The sequence below is a fragment of the Terrapene carolina genome, unplaced genomic scaffold, assembly GCF_002925995.2.
Source record: "Terrapene carolina triunguis isolate 2854851 unplaced genomic scaffold, T_m_triunguis-2.0 Scaffold96, whole genome shotgun sequence".
Classification (NCBI taxonomy): Eukaryota; Metazoa; Chordata; order Testudines; family Emydidae; genus Terrapene; species Terrapene triunguis.
In genome coordinates, this window is record NW_020664447.1 from 2,602,036 (window position 1) to 2,624,142 (window position 22,107).

The 22,107-nt window shown below is 38.9% G+C and overlaps 1 protein-coding gene across 1 annotated transcript in view; it reads left to right on the forward strand.

Moving 5' to 3' along the window:
• RRAS2 (RAS related 2) overlaps positions 1–22,107 on the forward strand; it is an 87,714-nt gene that overhangs the window by 43,342 nt on the left and 22,265 nt on the right. The window contains exons 2-4 of the mRNA XM_024196437.1: positions 15,790–15,877; positions 16,777–16,879; positions 18,735–18,843. Of these exons, the coding sequence (XP_024052205.1) occupies positions 15,790–15,877; positions 16,777–16,879; positions 18,735–18,843 (300 nt within the window). The remainder of the gene's footprint in view (positions 1–15,789; positions 15,878–16,776; positions 16,880–18,734; positions 18,844–22,107) is intronic.

A 22,107-nucleotide genomic window follows, 5' to 3' on the forward strand; every position in this document is an offset into this window, starting at 1 on the left:
GTATACACTGACCCAATAGCATATCTTGAAAACTAGAGCCAATCAACAATTTTAAGCATCATTTTCGTTCTCAGTGACCTAGAATTAGTAAAGTTTGACTACATTTATTTCAGAAGCATTTTGGCTGTAGAGCAGTGTATCAGGCAACGGAGCACCTGATGAGGGTGTCCAGAAAAATGATCATAAGAAATCTCCCTAGCATCGCTATTCTATCACCTACCTTTGCAAGGGAAAAAGAGGAAGAATGGGTTTTTTAAAAATGAGTTTGCGTCTCCATTGCTTACTTGGCACTGTTCTGAAGTCAGCGGACTAGTCTGATGAATGACTGAATAACAGTGACTGATGTCCCAAGTAAGCCTTTTCAATTCCCATAGTTGGTCCTGTGGACTAGACTTGTAAAATCTTTCAGTTAAGTATCACTTGACGTTTACTAAGGCAGATTTTTTTTTGAGACCAGATGCATCAAATGATTCAGAACTTTCAAAGCCTGTAATTTTTGAAATCTATCTTTCCAAAACAGCTACCGGTAGTATAAATCCTCAGATTTGAGAGAATTCATTACCTAGCCCCAAACCTCTGGCATCTTTGTGGAAATGACTTTCTGTGGATTTGGGGATTAGGAAGCCCAAAATAGGCTTACTATCTTTCAATCTATTTTAGTATAAATATACAAAATGAACTTAGTGCTGAGGAAAGATATGGAATGACTGCTTTAGCAATTGAAGTAATATGTCCCGAGAACAAGTGTAGCACGAGGCTCTCCTACACTTTTAATCTTAGATGCACTATAAATTTAATGCAGACTAGCTGGTTCATGAAATTTACATGCTCTGATATGGCTAAGCATCATCCGATTTCTTTTCCCTTGGAAGTGAGGGAAATCTTGGAAATTAAAAGCAATATTGTATTAGCGAAAGACTTTAAGGTGGCATAGTTACATTGCTGCGGTGGAACCTTAACTCTTGCTTGTAATTTTAACTTGGCACATATGTGCAACACAACTCAGCTGTTGTCTATTCTTGTTTTTTCTTAACTGTGTAATTGCTATAAAAAGTATACTACTTGTTATAGACACTTGTACCATTACAAATGTGCAGTATTGCTCATAGAATCTGAACTCCCGCATTTCCTGAATTTGCTTTTGTCTTTGCTGCCGTTACATAGCCCTTTTATATGTTTAATTGTATAAAACAGATTTTTATAAGTGTTTTGATTTAATCAGGAATGTTGTTCACTAACTCAGTTTTTATGGCAGCCTGCCCTTTTGAAGACCTTTGCTACCTCAGGTAAGCAACTACAGCAATTGTATCCTCTTCCCCCTTCAAAACAAATAGAAAATGTCACATTGCATTGAAGTTAAATCAGCTGAAATTATCTGGAAGGCTAGCGGGCAAAAATGTTGTTTAACCCATTGTGTCACTTTTGTCAGTTGCTGTGCTTGAAGACTGTTGCCTCGGCTACAGAACTCCCATAGTGCTAGATGGATTTCCCAGGACCATGTACTTCTGTACTCTCCAAGTCAATTTACCTTTGCTGAAAATTCAGACTATTATGCCTTGCTCAGATTCTTTATCCAGGTTAGTGTCTTGCCTGTACCTTTAAAAAATAAGGTGTCAGGATAAAGGTCTGGGTTACATGTCATCAAGAGTTGGCCATGTTTACAAGCACTTGAGGTCAGTTCAGATGCTGGAGCACAAAGGTGGCCAAAAGCTATGAACTTTCAGCCCTAGCCATCAGAGGGCACATTGGTCATATGCATATTGATATAGTGCAATAAGGTGTGCAGTTGCTTAATTTAATTCTCTGGAACAAACTATGGTCAAAGTTTAAAATTTGAATTACTTAGCCAGATACATTTCTCCAGCACCTCAAACTCCCTTCCAGGCCTCCCCCTGCCTCTGTCATAAGGAGACCTGAAACAGCTTGGGAGAGGGTGTCTGAGACAAGCATGAAACTGGAAACCAGCCTTGAAAATGTGTTCTATTTCCCGCATGACCACCACATTTTATTGAGCAGTAGGCATGGAGCAAGGACTGTCTTGCTCTGGGTCGACCCTGAGGTCCCAGCACAGTCAACGTATAGTTGAGGTCCAAATCCCACTGACTGATGCTGACATCCTGAAACCCTCAATTCGGTGCCCAGAATCCCAAGTCTCTCCAGGTTGATAGAATTTGATATGATCCCAATGTACTAGAGGTTGACCTTGTTTGTTGCTGAGTTTTTAACACTGCTAGTACTTTGTGGAAGCTTAGTGGATTTTTGTCAAAGGTGGAGGTTTTTAACCAAATATTCAGGACCATGAATTCTGCCAGGGCTGCATGGGTTGTGATTCAGTTTCCACCCTCATAGCCTTGGGAGCAACAGTCCTCATTCACCTTGCAATATCAGTTTTGGAAAGGATTGCTCCATGTGCCAGTAGAGTTACTTGAGGCAACTGCTTTGCTGGATTTCTTTATGGAATCTGGATTTGATTATGTTGCGAGTGCCAGAGAGTTGACGTATTCATTTATCTGCCCAGAGGGTATTTCATCGAGTGCATGTATCATTTAAAAAATATTTTTTTAAAATTTGGGTTGGAGTCTTTTTCCAAGGCTCTTGACCTCTCGTCTGCTTGTAGTGGTCATCTGTACCATACACCTGAGAAGAGGACATTTCCCATAGCAATAACTACAGCCCATGGAGTTGGTGAGCTACAGATCAGATGTCCAGTCCTCTCTAAACTATAGTTCATATGGGAAATGTGATTGGGTCAGTCATTGCCCTCAGATACTCATTTTCAGTTTCAAGTCATCTGTTTCCATTTCAAAGAGGCGTCTAACCTGTTTGTATTTTCCCTAGTCTCTTGTACACCCTTAAGATTTGCCAGATGTTAATTCACCTGGATATTAAAAGTATTCAGCTAATTTGAAGACTACATCCATTGGTGGCTATTTATCTTTTTCATAGAACCTGCAAAGCTTTATATGTATTTTGGAATCAGATGTGGGAGGATATTATGGTTGCTTCCAATATACTCTTGACCTGCAGTCTATAGTTGATACTCGTTTTGGTGGTTTTGCAGTCCTTGTTCACTAGAAGACAGACCATTTTCCTGTTGTATGCTAATCTTTTACAAGTGGGAATATGCGGAGGCCACTCAGAAGCTTTACCAATAGCTATTGTTCTTAGCAAGTTGTATCTACATAGTCACACTCCCTCCTACCTTCTCCTTTGCAGTCTTGGATAAAGAATTCCCAAATTAGTAGTGGCTCCCCTCAGGTCCATCCCCCTTTCTATGACTTCCAGATTGACTATGGGCAGGGAGAGTGGCCCCATGGGACACTTCTCACTAGTAAAATTCCACTGCTCGATGCCAGGCATCTTATGTTCCACAAGTGTGAATATTCAGAGGCAACGCTATAGAGGAACTAACGCAGTAAGCAACCTCTTTTCTCCTCTGCGTAGAGAACTGCCACGTTCGCAGGATCATGAGGCAGCATTGAACTAAACATCATTGTCTTTTATATAGTGAAATCGTTATTTCTGGTTCATGAAAACTCTGCATTACTCGTGTGTGTTTGTGACTGGTTGGATCACAGAAACCCCCTTGGGAGCTGCCACCCGATGTGCCAAGGCTATCCCTGCTTCTGTTTTCCCTGCCAGCTCAGGACTCCAGCACCCTGTCTTGCTGAGTCAGACACTCCTGTCTGACTCCAACACAGACCAAGGGTCTGAATCACTTGTCCCAAAACTGCAAGTTTACCCAAAAACAGCTCACAGGAGTGTGCTTGTCTTTAGCACTCAGATGCCCAACTCCCAATGGGGTCTAAACCCAGATAAATCCGTTTTACCCTGCATAAAGCTTATGCAGGGCAAACTCATAAATTGTTCGCCCTCTGTAACACAGATAGAGAGATATGCACAGTTGTTTGCTCCCCCAGGTATTAATACATACTCTGAGTAAATTACTAAATAAAAAGTGATTTTATTAAATACAGACAGTAGGATTTAAGTGGTTCAAAGTAGTAACAGACAGAACAAAGTAAGTCACAAGCAAAATAAAATAAAATGCGCAAATCTATGCCTAATCAGACTGAATACAGATAAGTTCCTCACCAGTTCCAGAATGCTCCCTTTCACAGGCTAATCTCCCTTTAGCCTGGGTCCAGCAATCTCTCACAACCCCTGTAGTTACTGTCTTTTGTTTCAGTTTCCTTCGAGCATCCTGGGGGGGTGGAGAGGCTCCTTCTTTAGCCAGCTGAAGACAAAATGGAGGGGTCTCCCCCAGGTTTAAATAGACTCTCTCTTGTGGGAGGAGACCCCCCTCCTCCCTCCTATGCAAAGTCCAGCTCCAAGATGGAGTTTTGGAGTCACCTGGGCAAGTCACATGCCCCTGCATGACTCAGTCTTCACAGGCCGACGCCATTGTCCACATGGTATCTTGCATGTCTCCAGGAAGACTTCTTATGTGGATTGGAGCATTCCAGGATGCATTGTTCCCCAAGTGTTTCCTGATCAGGTACTTAACCTGGCAAATTCCTTCCTAAAGAAGCTGACCAAATGCCTCACCAGGCTTACTTAGAAATCAAGCAAGCATACAGCCCATATTCTTAACCTCAAGTAGAAAATGGTATATATGTACAAAGGGTGAATAGATATAGTAGACCATAACCTTTACGGAGATATGTTACATGGCACAGGCAGCACAAAACATATTTCAGTTATATCATACATACATGTATAAACACCCACCCATAAAGCCTTATGGGGTACGCTGTCACAGTGTTATTCAGTTTGGAAAAATTTGTTTTGTAAGAACTGTTTTGTGGGAACCTTGCTGGACCTTGGTTTCTTCCTCTGTTTTATTAAAACCACTTCCATAGTTGCACTGTCAGCAGTCCTGGCACCCACAGCCACAGCACTTTAAGAAGTCCCAAGATTTTCATGGTAGTCCTTAAAGGCTGAGAGAGAAGCCCAAATATCTGAGATTTCAGGCCAAAAGGCTGAAGTTAAGCAGGTGTGTTCCCCATCCCAATATAAGGTAATAGGATTCAACCTGTTTTCTGATATGATTGTTAGTCAGGTTGCTATATAAGATATTTTTTTTTAAAGTACTGTTTCACAGCTTTTACAAACATTTTAGTTTCTAAGGCGCAGTCATTAAATCTTGGCAAATGGCAGAAAGTATAAAAATATATTCTAGAGTATGCACAGGAAACCTACTTAATCCAACACCTTCACATTGGATTGCGTCCAAACTGGTGTTTAAAAATTCCATAGGGATTAACTACCATACTCCCAATAAAAATTACTGGACAAGAGCTAGTATATTGTGACTTATGACTACAAGGCCATGAGATCATTATGTAGATCAGGTGTCTTGCTGACTGTAAATGGGTTGTCTTAGCTTTAATTCCATAGCTGTGAGCAGACCTGTCACTGAAATGGGATTGGATTTTTTTTGTACTTAATTTTTAAACAAATGGATAGGTATAGAAAGCAATTGAAAATTCTTTGCCATTTGATCCACCTTTTGTGTAGCTTAGAGAGAGCGTACAAAATCTAAATACACACTTTCCTTTAAAAAAAACCTCTTGAATGGCAGCCAGGATTTCACCCTAATTGTCAAGTCAGTTGGAGTTTTGCTATTGAGTTCAATAGGGTCAGAACTTCACCCTTGATGTATTATGCTGAAAAAAGAGTTCTTAGATTTTTTACTTAATTGGTGTGTGCAAAGATAGTCCTGAAACATTCAAGCAGACTGTTTTAGATAGCTTGTCTCTTTGGGTGCCTGAGTCTGCCCTTGTAGGGTGATAAATAGTTGAAAATCTTGATTTGACTTGTTTGCAACCAGTTGCTAATTACTTAAAATGGCTGGTGACCACTCAAAATAATACTGTAAAGGGGAGCTTATGATCTGCTGTTATACTAGCTGTCGGTTTCCAAGATCAATGTTATTTCTATCATCCAACACGTGACTTGCCCTGTTCTGAAGAGTGGTGAGATTAACCGTTTTCTCAGGCATTGACCTCCCTCAAATTGAGGTGCAGCACTTCTGAGTAGTGTAGCTGGAAAGAGCTGTTCTGGCCAATGCCTATTCACGTAAGGTGCAGTGGTGGTGGGAGGGAGGGTCTAAGGTATCATCCACATGGTTTTGTACCAATTTTAATAAGATGTGTTCAGAAACCAACGTCTGTTAAATCTTTGCAGCCCCTAGTGTGGCTGTGGTTATCCCAGTTAAGTTCTTATAGTGGTATTGCTTATTTTGGTAAATTTACCCCTTCTTGATAGTGTGCTTAGAGGAGGAGGATTTTAGTGGCTGTTGCCTTTCAGGGAAGGGAGTGGGAGTTGGCATTGTGGTGCTTCCCGGAGATACCCGGCATTGTGAGGTGCCTCGCTACCACTTGCCCTTAGTGTGAGGAAGCCTTGTTTGTACCTGCCAAGGTCCAGCTCCCCGACTCCATTGGTCATGAGCAACATAAGCACTTCTTTCTAGGCCTGGGCAGGTCTCTCTCTCTCTCTCTCTCTCTCATTAGCAGTGGGCACACTCCAACCTCCCAGAATCTCCCTGGAGTATCCAGCCCCTACTCCACTGGACATTTGCAGTGTTCACAGATTCACTGCTTCCAAAGAAGTAGTACACCCCAGCTTACCAGTTCACTGCTCCATTTTTGACACACAGCACTTAGCTACGTTTATAGTGAAAAGAGAAAGTTTAACAGAGATTCAAGTGACAGCATATGGAAGTATTGCAAACAAATGGTCAGTAATAAAATAAAATTGTAAGATACATTCTAGAACCAAGATATACATCACTAGATACTTTCCTGTCTATAGAGCAGTGCTTACCCAAAGTCCTTCCATTGTTTTACAGCCAGGCTTGACTGTGACCCCTCTGTTCATGACAAGTCTCACTGTCCGCTTGCCTCCTCGGTAAATGATTCCAGGTGTCTGTTTTCACTCCCAGATATATCAGAACAATTCTGTCTTTATTCATAAACAAAATGTCCTCGGGTGGTGGTTTTTTCCTTGATACTCCTTTGTGTAGATTTCACAATCTCTTAATTAGCATCTGGCTCAGTATAAAAATAGGCATACACTGTGAGAGACACAGACAAGCATCTGTTATCTCCTGCCTGAAACAAACCCGTCCAAGACATGTCATCACCTGGTTATCTGCCTAAAGAACATAATTTTCAGTACAGACAAAACTCCTTAATATTATCTGAACATGCATTTTGCAGTGATTATGATGACCCGTGGACTTCTGACTCTCAGTAGATACTTCACATGCCACCCTTCAGTGAACTATTATGCGTATCTGACCCACCAGATCCCTATAAAACCCAGTACACCCCCTGTGCCCTCTGCCAGTTGGCACAAGGGCTCCCTGGGTCACAGGCTCTTGTGCTCTTCTCCATCAGCCCTTTTCACAAATAATAAGCACTTCATAAAGTTTTTGTTCTTTAGGGGTTAATGATACCATTAAACCAGAGGATGATGTCAAATCCTCTCCTCAAAATATCTTGTGAGAATGAGTTTGTGGCAGTTCCTAGATGCTGAAAAGGCACTCAAGGCCTCTTTAAATAGAAAGATAAAGACACTTTTTGGGTGTGTTAGAGAAAGCAAAAAGAACAGAAGCAAGCCACCTTAGACCTGGTTGGTGACTTTGTTCTGCATTGCATCCCTGAAATGAATGAGCTCACAATTCTTTAGAGTTTCCTCCAGTTTTGTTCACAGATTTATCTTGAATAAAGAGCGGAAAGAATACAGTATTGTCACCTTACATGGAGCCTTGGAGCTGCCTACTATTACCTTTCATTTTGGATCTGTAATTTCCGGATACTCGGTTCTTAGTTTCTAAGGGTACGTCTACACTACCCGCCGGATCGGAAGGTAGCGATCGATCTATTGGGGATCGATTTAGCATGTGTAGCGTAGACTTGATAAATCTATCCCTGATCGCTCTCCCGTTGACTGCTGAACTCCAGCTCGGCGAGAGGCGGAAGCAAAGTCAACGGGGGAGTCGCGGCCGTCGATCCCAAGATGGGAAGTAAGTAATTTTAATTTGATCTAAGATACGTCGACTTCAGCTACGCTATTCTTGTAGCTGAAGTTGCGTATCTTAGATCGATTTCCCCCTCCCTCTGCCCCCGTGTAGACCAGGCCTAAGACCAGAAGGTACCACTGTGATGATCTAGTCTTGTGTATAACACAGGCTGTAAAACTTCCCTGAAATAATTCCTGTTTCAACTAAAATTCAGTAGTGCCTGAATGCCACCTTTTTATTCGTTAGATAGAACTTACGGCTTGTGAGATTCCATATTGGTGGGGCCTCAGGGTGCAGAAAAAAACCTATTGTGTAATATCCCTGTTTCTCTGGTTCATAAATTCAGAATCTCCCATACATTTTTGTTCCTATTCCCACATGTTGGAGAGGGTTTTCAATAATGTTAACTGAGTTTATGGAGCGGTAATTTGTGGTTTCTTCAGTAGGTTGTATTCCTTCATATTTCTTTACAAGCTCCAAGTGAACAATGGAAGCTAGAGGGATAGATGAGGTGATGTTAAAGAGCTGTAAAATTGTTTCTGTTGCATCAATAAAAGCTTGAATAGCACACTGATAGTCCTGAATTAATTTTAGTTGTGGAAATAGTTAAGAACAGAAGAGCTATTAAGTAATTACTGGTCCTAATTTTCTGTAACTATTGTAAACCATACTCTTGGCCTTTAGTTATACTTTGAACTTACCTAGGGTTCTTGCTTTTAAATTGTAATAGCTTCATTCTAGTTAACCATTTATGGCGGCCTCCTTTTTTTCCTGATTGAAATCTAAAATTGCCTTTTGTGAAGGTAGCTGTTGGTATGCTTTTTTAGCAACCGAATTGCAGTATAGGCTGTCGTGATTTTGTGCAGAACAGTCACAGATTCAACTGCTTCGTCTGTAACACTAAGAAATACATCAAAGTGGCAGATCCTTTCACTTTTCTAACACCAGAAAATGTGAGCGTTTACTGCATAGTCCATTACATGTGTCTGTACTGAAAAATCTTAAAGAAAAATTGACTTAGAGAATCTCCTACTGAGACTTGAAACAGTGTTTCCACAAAAAGCAATTTGCTCTTACCTCTAGTTTTGTCTAATATAGTATTAATAAGGGCTTCCTTCTTCTCAACTCACCTTTCTCATTCTGCTTTATTTTACACTGAAGTTATCCAGTAGCTTGTTGCCTTGGAACATATTTATCATAAATACATCACTGTATTTCTCTGTAAGATAGAGATAGGGGGTTGAAATGAAAGAAAACCTTAAACAACCTGAATAGTGAGTAAAAAAAATAAATAAATAAAAGAAATGGGTTGCTTAAGTTACCTGTTTTTTCTTTAATTTGAAAGTCTCTCTAAGCTACTTTTTCTCAGTGGAGGGTTGTAACCTCTTTGTATTCATTTTCCTATTGCCTTGTGCACTAAAGAAGTCTTAAGGCGTGAAGTGAGGAAATCTTTTATCCCTTTTCAACTATCTCCTGGAGCATAGAACATTGACTATTCAACACTGAGACATTAACAAAGATAGTGAAGTTTTTTTGTAATGAAGCCAAAGAAAATCTAAGGGCACGTCTGCGCTATAGTGTCACAGCTACAGGGTTGCAGCTATATTGCTATAGTGTAAATGCTTCCTACGTCAACAAAAGTGTGTTTTTTTTGTTTTTTGTTTTTTTGTTTTTTTTCCCCCATCAGTGTAGGTAATCCACCTCTTTGAGAGGCGGTAACTAGGTTGACAGAAGAGTTCTTCTGTCAACCTAGCTGCACCTACAGTGAAGGTTAGGTCAACCGAACTACGTTGCACAAGGTGCAGAAATTTTCACAGCCCTGAATGATGTAGCTAGCTGACCTAAGTTTTAGATGTAGACAAGGCCTGAGACTTCAATCTCTTCCAGGTACAGTTCTGAGTTGGAGATTACCTCCCCCAAGCCCACACTGCCTTTCTCTGAAACATTCAGCAAACATAGTGCTGAGAATGATTGATTGTTTATACACTATATTTCCTTCACCTCCAAAATGTTTTCCTTACTCTGTAGCTCAACAGTGGTGATTTCTTTAAGCTTTCCTTATCTGAGAGAAGAGTGAGGAGAATTTTATTTCAGGATTAATGCCTCCTATACTGGATCTGCTTTTGTAAAAATTCCTTAGCTACTGCTTTAACATTGGCTTCTTATGTTCTCTACTTCAAAGATGCTGCTGCCTTGTACTATTGTATGCCTTAGTACTTCTGCTTTATGATGGATCACGTTCTTTTACTATAAACGTCAGTCTTGACATCACGCCATGCTTCAGATTCCTACAGGGATTCTGTAAACTTAAATGAAGAAAGAGCGAGAGAGAGAAGATTTTGGTTACTTAATTAACTAATCTGAAGAGATCCATTTTGCCCAACCACCTATCCTGTTTGCTTTCAAGTTCTCAAAATAATTCAGTTCAGAAACTTGTGAACCAGGCTTGCTATATGTTGATAGTGCTATGATGCATCTTTTCAGGGAATTAGCAGCTCCTATTTTAAATTTTACTGCTAAAGAGTGCCCCTTAAGTAAGGGAAAGTAAGGCCATGCCTAGATTAGGGAAATGTACACTATTTATTAAACTATATTGATATAGCTATACATGTGCAAACTTCCATAATCTAGACAAAACATAGTTTGGAGACATCCCAATTTACAGGTAAGCTAACCTAGTATTTGCTTGTGCTTTTATTTCTTTGAGCTCAGTACTGAACAATATGGTATTTAATATGCTGACTTGAATTGTAAATTCTTGTGAGCTTCCACTCAAATGTCAAGCCTTTGTTTTGGAATTTGACAGGCATCTAACGGTATAATGTTAACTACAAACTCTGATCGTTTTTGAGCTGTGTATGGGGCGGGGGGAGGCTGTCTCCTGAAAGAGGGAAGAAAATACTTATATTTATAATACCAAATCCTCTAAATATTAATCTTTTCTGTCTTGACTCTGATTTGACTCATTTTTCTTTTCTATTTAACTCACTAGAATATTTCCTCTTTTGCCCTGCTTTATGGATATAAATTGTAATACTTGCTTTAAATTACACTATATGTTGGAGGTGTTCATTTTTATATTTGTATTTGACTAAATGACAAGCCAGTAATTTAATTTGATCACATAGTAAAGTTGCATCTAAAAATGTGTGGGTTGTTTGGTGTTTTTTTTTTTTTTTTAAAATCTTTCCCCTTTTTTTCTTTTCTCTTAGAACTTATTTCCCAGTATGTAGTCCAGCTAGGCTTTTCTCACTGTCATAGTCCTAAAATTGAATACCCACTTCTGAAAACTTGCCTGGCTTTTGCAAAGTACAAAGCTGAGACAGTTTTGGAACTATCATATTTTTATGGCCTTGCATGAATTTGTGGTATGGAAACTATAGATGTGGCAGACTTGATTATATAGGTGATGTTTCTGTCAAATGCTCTAAATATCTTGACATCCATGACAGTGCTCAAAACCAGTAACATTTTAATGTATGCAAAGTAAAAATACCAAATCCTTCTATTCTTGCAGACTTTTGATTATAATTATGTTGCGACTTTCTGTTTTGAAACTAGGGACAAATCTGTTACTTTGTTTGAAATGTGTTTATTTCATTTGTGCAGGCAGGATATAACATACTTTTTGCTTAATTTGACAAACAGCTTAGACTTGAGATTGCATAGCGTGGTGGTTTTTTTGGGGGGGAGGGGGGCAAGAGCTCTGGTGGTTTTTGTGTTAATTAGTGTTGTATTAATGACAACTAATATTCATGACTTTACTAAGTACACCTCTACCCGGATATAACGCGACCCGATACAACACAAATTCGGATAGAACGCGGTAAAGCAGTGCTTCGGGGAGGTGTGGGGGGGGGCTGCACACTCTGGTGGATCAAAGCAAGTTCGATATAACATGGTTTCACCTATAATGCAGTAAGATTTTTGGCTCCCGAGGACATCATTATATCGAGGTAGAGGTGTAGTTTAACAGGTGCAGAATGTATTTAGCTGTATACTGATCCATTAGTTTCAAAGGAACTCAAAGTGCATATAATCAGACACATGGCAAATAACACTTCACAAGTGGCTTGATACCAATATAGTGCACAAGATGCTTTTGCTAAGGCTGCTGGTTTCTAAGGAAACTAGTACTTAATTGTTCCGCATATGATCCAACATTTATCTTAACTGAGTCAGTTGATGTTGGGGGTAGAAACTACTCCAAATATACAGAAGAGATTGTATAGTGGTGAATACAGTTGGTGACATACTAAAACACTGTAATTATAGGTGGAGCTGAAGGTGGTGCCTACAGGTAAGATTGCCTCATGGCAATGTTCTAAGACCCAGTTTTCAATTGGCTTGTAGCTTTGTCAAACTTTAACAATTATGGCTGAAATTTTCCTTGCTGGGTATCTGCCTGAGACTTGACTTATTTTAAATTTTTCAGTCAAAACTGAGGTTAGGGGGAAATGAATATCAGTTTGCCTGTGTTAAAAATTCTTACCCCCATTTCATTGACCAGCTCTAGCAACTCCAGGATTCTGGTCAGGGACTCAAAATTTGGGAAGGGGGCTGCGTTTGTGTCAGATGTACCTCTTGCTGTCTCCTTAAAAGTCTACCAAAATTTGACAGTTATGACTCTCTGAAAATTTTGTTTGCATGTTTCAAAGTTTATAAACCTCTGAAAATGACCCTCTCAAATGAAAAAGCGCAGGCAACCACAACTATAAGTGGAGCATACAGGAATGCTGATAAATAATTCTGCTAAGTACTGTATTATAAAACTGAGTTAGTGGTAGCTGGTTAATATGTTAACGGTCTCTTTTATGTGTGTATGTAAATCTTGCATAGGTCACTCATTTTTACCGTTGTAGCGAAGTCCAAAATGGACATAATACCATTACACAGCTTGATGTAGTTGCAGCTTCTGAGGGACATAGCCAAGTACAGGGTAACAATCTGATCTGAAGTCTTTTGGCAGATCAACAAGGAAATGAACACAGTAAACTCTTCATGTATTTTGAATCTGGCAGTCTGTTTCCATATTGCCCCTCTCTATTTAACCTCCTTAAATGAATATCCTTTTTTTACACTGCTCATAATTGATTATATAAGATCTTAATTATTTGGATGTGCCAATATGATTTTTCTGTATGTTCATGAGGCACAGGTGGTGACATGGCTTGATGCTTTGTCCATGGGGGGGAACACTGCTAATATCCAGAACAGAAGGATGAGAGGCGATGGAGCTAGAAACTTGAGTGGTTGTGGGAGATGTATATTGTAAAGTTTTTTGGAAATGTCCATTGAGCAATGTACATACAACTTAAACATAATTTGTCATTCCAAGTTTAGTAAGTTGTTTTCCCTGCCCTGAAGAGATTGCATTATTTTAGGTTGTGAAATCTAGATGCCGCCCAATAGTTCAGGAATGGAAGGGTGATGAGATTTGGTGGAGGAGGAAGAAAGAAGGGATGGTTTATTGTTGGATAAATGGAAATTTTTATTCCAGACCCCAAGTGCCTTAAGTTCCATTGCCTTTCGATAGACTTGTCTCCTAAGTGATGTAGGTGCTTTTGAATATTTCTCCCTAAGGAGGAGAGAACAAAGGTGCTTATTTGGAGATGGCTTGAATTGTATAGAGCAGCATGACAAAAGGAACAAAGTGAAAATGGGAGAGAAACTAAAGTAATGTGAAAGGATTGGGGAGAAATGAAGATGATAGGGAGGCAAAACTACATGGACCTTAAAGTAGAGTGGAATGAATTTGAATTTGATAGCTTCCTTAAATTTAAGGGATTAAAAAAGAGAGATATGCATGTGGAAGGGAATTCAATAGTTTTATTGTACTTGTTAGGCAATTCCACTTGGAATTACTTTATTGCCCCTGTTCAGAATGTGGAGGTGACAGAACTGTGGTGGATATATTTCAATGGATAGTTGATATCTACAGTGAAAAGTGATCAAATTACAATGCATATACTGATCTCTGGGTAGTTAAAACCATTTTCTTGTATGTTTCTGATTTCCTTACTCTTATGATAAGCATCAGACAATTGTAGCAGTAGTTGCAAATTAAATATATCTGACTTTCTCTAGGGACCGTGATAACATTGCTTTTATACATTTGAACAGTGGGAAGTACTGTAAACTGAGGAAGTGGCTGTGATTGCATAGCAACACTGAGTCTGCCTTGAATTAGAGCTTCAGAAGAATGGAAAGAATGGCTTTACTGTTACTACTGCAAAGGAAAATTATATTCTTAGGAATTGGTGTGAATGTGGGATGACAATTGGACTAGAGTATACAACACTCAAAAGAGTTAGAAACCAGAATTTCACTTGCCGTTTAAATGTTATAATTGGTTGGTAAGATGCTAAGTCAAAACAATTTTAATGGCTGTCTTTTAGTAGCTGTCCTTCCATGGTACAATCCTCTTTGTTTTTGCAGATGCTGTAATCTTTGTTAGCTACTGATACTTGTAATTCTAGTGCTTAATATGTCTTCTCTTCTCTTCTCTTCTCTTCTCCTCCTTTTAGTATTCCCTATAACCACATCCGATGGCTGGGCTTACTTCTGTCAGCAACACACACACAAAACTGGCTCATTCCTCTCTTGACTTGTCTAGCAAGGGAAATGGGCCTAGCCCCATAGCACTTACTTCAAACCCTTCCCCCTAAGCAGGTTTCAGAGCTTCGGTTTCAACCCCAGTGGGAACATTGACACTGCTTTGGTTTAGCCCCATAGAGCCCAGGTCAATTGACAGTCTCGCACTGCAGGTTTTTTGCAATGTAGATGTTGCAGTTTCTGTGATGATACGGAGAAAGTTAGTGGGTTGTCTAAAACAATGACTGTTGAGGCTTTTGGATGGTTCATGTTTTAACTACAACATTCTTATGTTGATGTATAAGTGAAATAGTTGCAGCTTTCATGCTGACAAAGCCGTGTATGGAGGGTGTACTTTTAGATTTAGTTTTATTAAAAGAAAAGGATGCTGCCTGTGGTGGCTGTGAATCCAGAAGTAAACAAGGGATTATTCCCTACTGTTGTTCTAAATGACTGTTTTGTGTGATCTACAGGTTCATTCAGCTTCTAGGCAGCAAGTAAAAGCTAACATGTAGGCTGTGAAGTGCTTAAAGAATTTACTTTTCACTTAAACAATAGAATTGATTTGCATACTCAAATAGGTGCTTGTCCATTGATGCACAAACAGCCAATTGACTTCTTAAATTCCAAAAATGGTGCAGAGTTTATTTTTAAACTTCAACAATGGTGGTGTAGGACTGGCATAGCAAAACTATAAAAGCACTGATGTGTTGTCTGAAGGGGCAATGAAACGGTCTAAAATACTTGTATAATTTTGGAATATTTCTCTAGAAAACCAGCTAAAACTCATGTGATTTGACTGAGATAAGAGTAATAGTGTACATGCTAATTCCTCCAGTGAATATTTAGATTAGTTAGAAATGTCCTCCCCAAAACAATGGGGGTTAATATGTATTATCACATTAATGACAACATGTATCCATGATTCATAACAAATGTTCCCTCTGATATGCTGTTTGCCCATGTCCATATCAAGCCATTACCAGAGATTGCCAAATGATACTTAACCTTTTTAGATGTATTGGCTAGTCTAATTTGGATGAAATACTTCTGAGTTTATATCATTTTTTGAGTGCAGAAAATAACTCTGCAGAAAACAGCTTGCTAGACTACAAATACTTAACTTACATACAATACACTGTTTAATGCAGTATGTTTTTCTGCAGTCCTACTTTGTCACGGATTATGATCCGACAATTGAAGACTCTTACACCAAACAGTGTGTGATAGATGAGAAAGCAGCACGGTTGGACAGTAAGTGGTTTTTTTTAAAAGCATATTTAAATATTGATATTTAAATGGTCTGTAACTGTTATTTATTTGAACTTGAATTTTAAGAGGGTGGTACTGGATCAAATTGTATTGTGCTATGTATTTTGATTTGATGCTTTCATGACTACCTGATTTAAAACTTATACTCTATCTTAATTGCATATTCATTGACTATCAAAGAGCTAATCAAACTTAAAACTTTCTTTAAATTGACACTAAGCCTAAATGCCTAATGTAAATAATGTGTCTGCAACCTAATAAATAGCTTCTGTTTTTAGAGATGCTGAGCACCTGCAGCTTCTATTCTCTAGAGATCTCCTCTGCATTAGGAGCCTTATTCTTGGGCCTTATTTTCTGAGTACAAGACTACCAGAACTTCCTTAACTCTTATGAGCAGTGATTCTGGGATACAATTTAATGGCTGTCATGTTTGCCACCCGTGCAGAGTATAAATGCTGCCCTCCAAATATTCCAGTGAGATCCCTCTTGTTAACAATCAATGTAAGACTCCCATCTAGGTATGCACAATAGCTATTTTTGCCTGGCATGAACTGGTGAAAGGGAGACCATTGTTTCTTCAGGTCTGGTTCATGCCAGACTTAATGCTTATGACTGGATCACTGCCCTGAAGAGTCAAAAAACCTTGAGTTACGAGTCCCACCAGCATCTTGCTAAGCTCCAGGAGTAAGAATCTTGCAATATATCTTCATTGGAAGAAAAACTACAGATAAGTCATTTTCCATATGCTGGGGAAGGTCATAGTTTATAAAATAACACCCCTTTTTAAAAAAGAAGCTGCTGTGCTCCAACTATTTCAGGAGGAAAAGTTTCACAAACTTGGAGCATGAAGTATAGTAATTAGTTTTTCTACTTCTGTTCAGTTCTGGATACAGCAGGACAAGAAGAATTTGGAGCTATGCGAGAACAGTATATGAGGACTGGGGAGGGCTTTCTCCTTGTCTTCTCAGTCACTGATAGAGGAAGGTAAGCCTGAAATCAACTATGAAAGCATGTGCCGGTAACTCCATCTGTTTGCTAAGTCAGTTTCTACTAGAATAACCACATGGTCCTTGTTGCATACACAAACTCTGATGCCATTGCTTCCTGGTCTTAAGTTGCTAATTAATATTGAGCTGAGGGGTGAAGACATTGTCTACTTCCCTCAAATTGTGGTAAAGAGGGAGTTGGGGTAATACAGCTAGACAAAATTCAACTGTTAATTGTCTACATCAATGGTTCTCAACCTTTCCAGACTACTGTATCCCTTTCAGGAGGCTGATTTGTCTAGTGTACTCCAAATTTCACCTTACTTAAAATTACTTGCTTATGAAAACAGACATAAAAATACAAAAGTGTCACAGCTGACATGTTACTGAAAAATTGCTTACTTTCTCATTTTTACCATATGATTATAAAATAAATCATGGCCCCCAGGTTGAGAAACATTGATATAGAGCAGTATGAACAAGTCATTGTATGAAATTTCAATTTGTACTGACTTTTAGTGCTTTTCACATAACCTCTTGTAAAATTTGGCAAATATGTAGATGAGTTGATGTGCCCCCTGGAAGACCTCTGTGTATCCTCAGAGTTACATGTACCCTTGGTTAAGAACCACTGGTCTACATTTTATTTCAGTTTAATTAAAGCACCTATCCAATGCTATAAGTGACTTTAAACTATAAATAGGAAAACAAGAGCGGGGGCAGGGGGAAGGGGACCCAAATACCTCCCCCAAATATTAACTTGAACTTTTAAAGCTGGCTCGGTATGTCATGCCAGGTTTATTGAGCAGTTCTTGATAAGGGCATGTGACATCTATGCTTGGTGTCCTTCATTGATTGCACTAGTAGCTTTTTGTTTTGGTCAGCCCTTTCTCCTTCCCTTTTCCCTAAGGCAGCTCTATTCTCTTTGCTTCACTCCTCAGCCCCTCTGGGCACCCTGCACTCTGCCTGCTCAGCGTTGCTGTGCTTGGTGTTACTAGGCTTGCTGCTGTCCTTTTCTGGCGGGCAGCAAACCTGACCATTAATTTACTTGGATAGCGCTTCCACTTTTCTTCTATTTCTGGGCAATAGGGTTATCCCCAGCTGGATGGGTTTTTATAATTAAAAGTAAAGGTTTAAAACACTAGAAAAAGCTGTAGAGGCTTTGTTGGGAAGACCAATTGGCTTTCTTGGATGCGATCTGAAATTTTGGCCTCCATAGTCTTGTATGGAATGGATACAGTGTATTTTTGGCTAGTAATTTCAAACCTGGGTGCCTAGAATTAAGAGCCTAAATCATATTTGATTTTTTTTTTAAATTGTCCTATATGCTTTGAGTGCAAGAATAAAATCGGTATCCTTCCTAGCCATATGGAAACTAGCAAAAGGCTCTTGCTGCCTAAACACAACCTTCTGTTGACTTAAGTGAAGTGCCTTTCCAACCTTTCCAACTTATGTATACACATAGCTGATACTAATGTTGAGTTGCGGTTCAATGAAGAAAATAGACACCTGTAAAGTTGCATGAACCCTATCCTTAGGCTAAGCAGGGCATGCTCCGTTGCAACTCTCTAAAAGACCAGAATAGGTCCTATAGATTACACAGTACTGATTTGTGTTAAGAATCATTTTAACTGGATGAACTAGCTCAGTGGTTCCCTAATCATGGAGCCATGGTGACCCAGGATGAAACAATATTTTATTTTAGGACACTTACAACCCTGTCTCTTTATCCATAAACATGGAGGGTGGTTGTAATCCCACTCCAATTTTTCATGACCCCATAGATCAAGAACCCATGAACAAGTACATGCAAATCTTCCTTCCTTCCTTTTTCTCCTCCCCACCCCCCACAGTTTTGAAGAAATCTACAAGTTTCAAAGGCAGATACTTAGAGTGAAAGACCGTGATGAATTTCCTATGATTCTAGTTGGTAACAAAGCAGATCTGGATCATCAAAGACAGGTAAAATCTTGGCATTTTGTATATCAAGAATCCTAATTATTTGTTATGGTTTTTGTAGAAATTGTTGTCAAGAAGATTAACTTCAAATTTTAAAATTAGTAATTGGAGCAAATGACTTTTTCATAAAATATTTGTAATTAATCACAATGGAAGAGAAATACAGGAAATGTGATAACTGCTATAGTTGAGAGGTTCTTAACGTTTCTCTTTAGGGAGAACTCTTTCTGGATCAAAATGTTGATACAGCAGCTTCTTTTATTGAATCTTGGAAGTGAGGCTGAGGCTAAATTTATTGAGAGATCTAAGGCATGAGTGTCTCTAATTCTCCTACTCTTAACATTTTCCGTAATATATTACTCATCAAATTGGCTTGTACCAAGCAGAAAATTCTATCACTAAAAGGTGTGGTAGTTACTCTAAAAGTTTTACTCAGTGCATTTCTTATTGTAAAAGCAACAGTAATTTTGTGTATAACTGAGTTATACACATATAAAGCAGATTATGCAGCCAATGGTATCCTTTAAAGTCTGGAGGTACGCAGAATTAATGTAGCCCATATTAAATAGATTGAAAACTGATAAATTGTGGGAAAGTCATTATAAATGGGAGCAGTTATCAGCTGTTCTCTAGTGGGGTCATGGAGGTATCTATTCTTGTCCCAGTGCTATTCAATATTTTACTATTCGTGTGGAAGAATATATAAAATCATTGCTGGTAAAATTTGCAGATGACTCCAAAAAAATGGAAAGGTAAATAACAGGGACAGGTTAACTGTATACAGACCAAACTGGATCACTTGATAAGAGGTTTATTGGGACAGCATGTGTTTTAATACAGCCAAATGCAAGGTCAGACATTTAGGACCAAAGAATGACCATAATACAATATAGGGGACAATATCTTGGACTGTAGTGACACTGAAAAGGACTTAAGGTAATGGTAGATAATCAGTTGAACATAAACTCCCTATGCAGTTCTTTAGGTGAGAAAGTGAATGCAATCCTTGGATATATAAGCAGAGAAATATCAAGTAGGAGTCAGGGGAGGAGGTGGTATTTTTGTATACGTATTAGCGAGACCATTACTAAAGTATTATGTTTGGTTCTGGTGTTGTTTTAAAAAGGATGTAGAAAAACTGGAAAGGGCTCAAGAATGTCTTTGCGTTTGGAAACCATGCCTTAAAGTGAGAGACTGAAGAAGCTCAATCTACTTAGTTTATCAAAGAGAAGTTTAGGAGGTGACTTGATCAGTGTCTATACGCACCTATGTGGGGAAAGGATTTCTAATAGTAGACAGCTCTTCAATCTAGCAGAAAAATGTACCAGAATTTTCCACAGTTTGAAGCTGAAGCAAGACAAATTCAGGCTAGAAATGAGGTGCAACTTGTAGCAAAAAATTTAAAAAGCTACATCATAGTCCCTTCTGGCTATAAAAATCTATGAAACTAAACTTTTCTATCACTTTGTGGGCTTTAAAAGTTTGAAACCACTTCCATAAACCATCAAAATGTTGCTTCTAACTTTGTTTTGGTGGCAGAGAATTCCTAATCTCTCATGTCTATAAGCACTTTATACTATTTTATATTTGGAGTTTTAGTTACAGCTGAACACTGTGGTTCACATAAAATGGTTAACAATGTTGATATTTAAGAGTAACACCATTGGTATCTGAGGTAGTATCTATTTAGATGAAAGGGCACTTCATGCACCACAGACCTACTATTTCATGTTCTGTACACTCAGGCAGACATCAGTGCCTCAGCTGTTCTGTTTACATTTCCAAAGTAGTCTTTGCCATCATAAAAACTTTCTGATGGTTCACATAAAATGAACCCTTGTCAGTGGCAAGGGTCCACACTAGTATGGACCCTTGCCACTGACAGCATTATGTATTTGATATCTTTATTCATTTTAGCCTTTGTGTAAGCCAAAAGCCAAAGATTCTATCAGGCTTTGCTTTGCTACTATCAATATTTCAAGGTCTTAAAATAAAAAGCTCATTAGCTTTGGTTGTGCTTATTTTTCCTGCATCTTCATTCCGTGGGTACTATTGAAATGCTATGCAGAGACAGAGTTCTGAGAATCCAATTAATCAATGACAATTCTGTAAGAAATAACACAATTAAACTTTTTAGCTGCTGTTCCATAATCCATTGCTGAAATCAAAACCACGGTGTGTTTTTATTTTAATTGATGGAGAGGGTACGAGGGAAGACCAGCCTTGTAACATATTGACCTGTTGCAAAAGACTTTATAGGCAGTGCTAATGCAGTTAAACACCTGTGTGCACTTGCTGCAGGTCTATAGGGTGGTGTGATTCACAAATATAATGTCCACATTGGCTGCATGATGAAGGGAAAAAAAATACTATGAGTTACAAAGGGATATACAAACATTAAACCACAAAATGCCCCTGTGAGGTAAGTAAAGAGATTTCAGCAGTATTACTGGATCCTTCTATAGTTTTGGGGGTTCCAAGACAGCCTTATATATGCTTAATTACATTCCTCGCCCTCTTGTCATTATTTCCAGGCATTTGGATTTAAGAGGATGGTGTTAGTATTGGCTAAAAGATCAAGTCCTCAGACTGCTACTACAGCCAGTCACAGCTTGGTAAAAAGTACCTCCAGTTTGGCACAAAAGACTTGGTGAACACTGTATCCTCAAAAAGAACAGGAGTACTTGTGGCACCTTAGAGACTAACAAATTTATTTGAGCATAAGTTTTCGTGGGCTACAGCCCACTTCATCAGATGCATAGAATGGAACATATTGTTCACCTGCACATCTACCAATGTGATATATGCCATCATGTACCAGCAGTGCCCCTCTGCCATGTACGTTGGCCAAACCGGACAGTCTCTATGCAAAAGAATAAATGGACACAAATCTGACATCAGGAATCATAACATTCAGAAACCAGTAGGAGAACACTTCAACCTCTCTGGTCACTCAGTAACAGACTTAAAGGTGGCAATCTTGCAACAGAAAAGCTTCAAAAACAGACTCCAACCAGAAACTGCTGAACTTGAATTAATATGCAAGCTAGATACCATCAATTTAGGCTTGAATAGAGACTGGGAATGGCTGAGCCATTACACACACTGAATCGAATTTCCCCATGTTAAATATCCTCACACCTTCTTGTTTACTATATGTTCCATTCTATGCATCAGATGAAGTGGGCTGTAGCCCACAAAAGGTTATGCTCAAATAAATGTTAGTCTCTAAGATGTCACAAGTACTCCTGGTCTTTTTGCGGATAC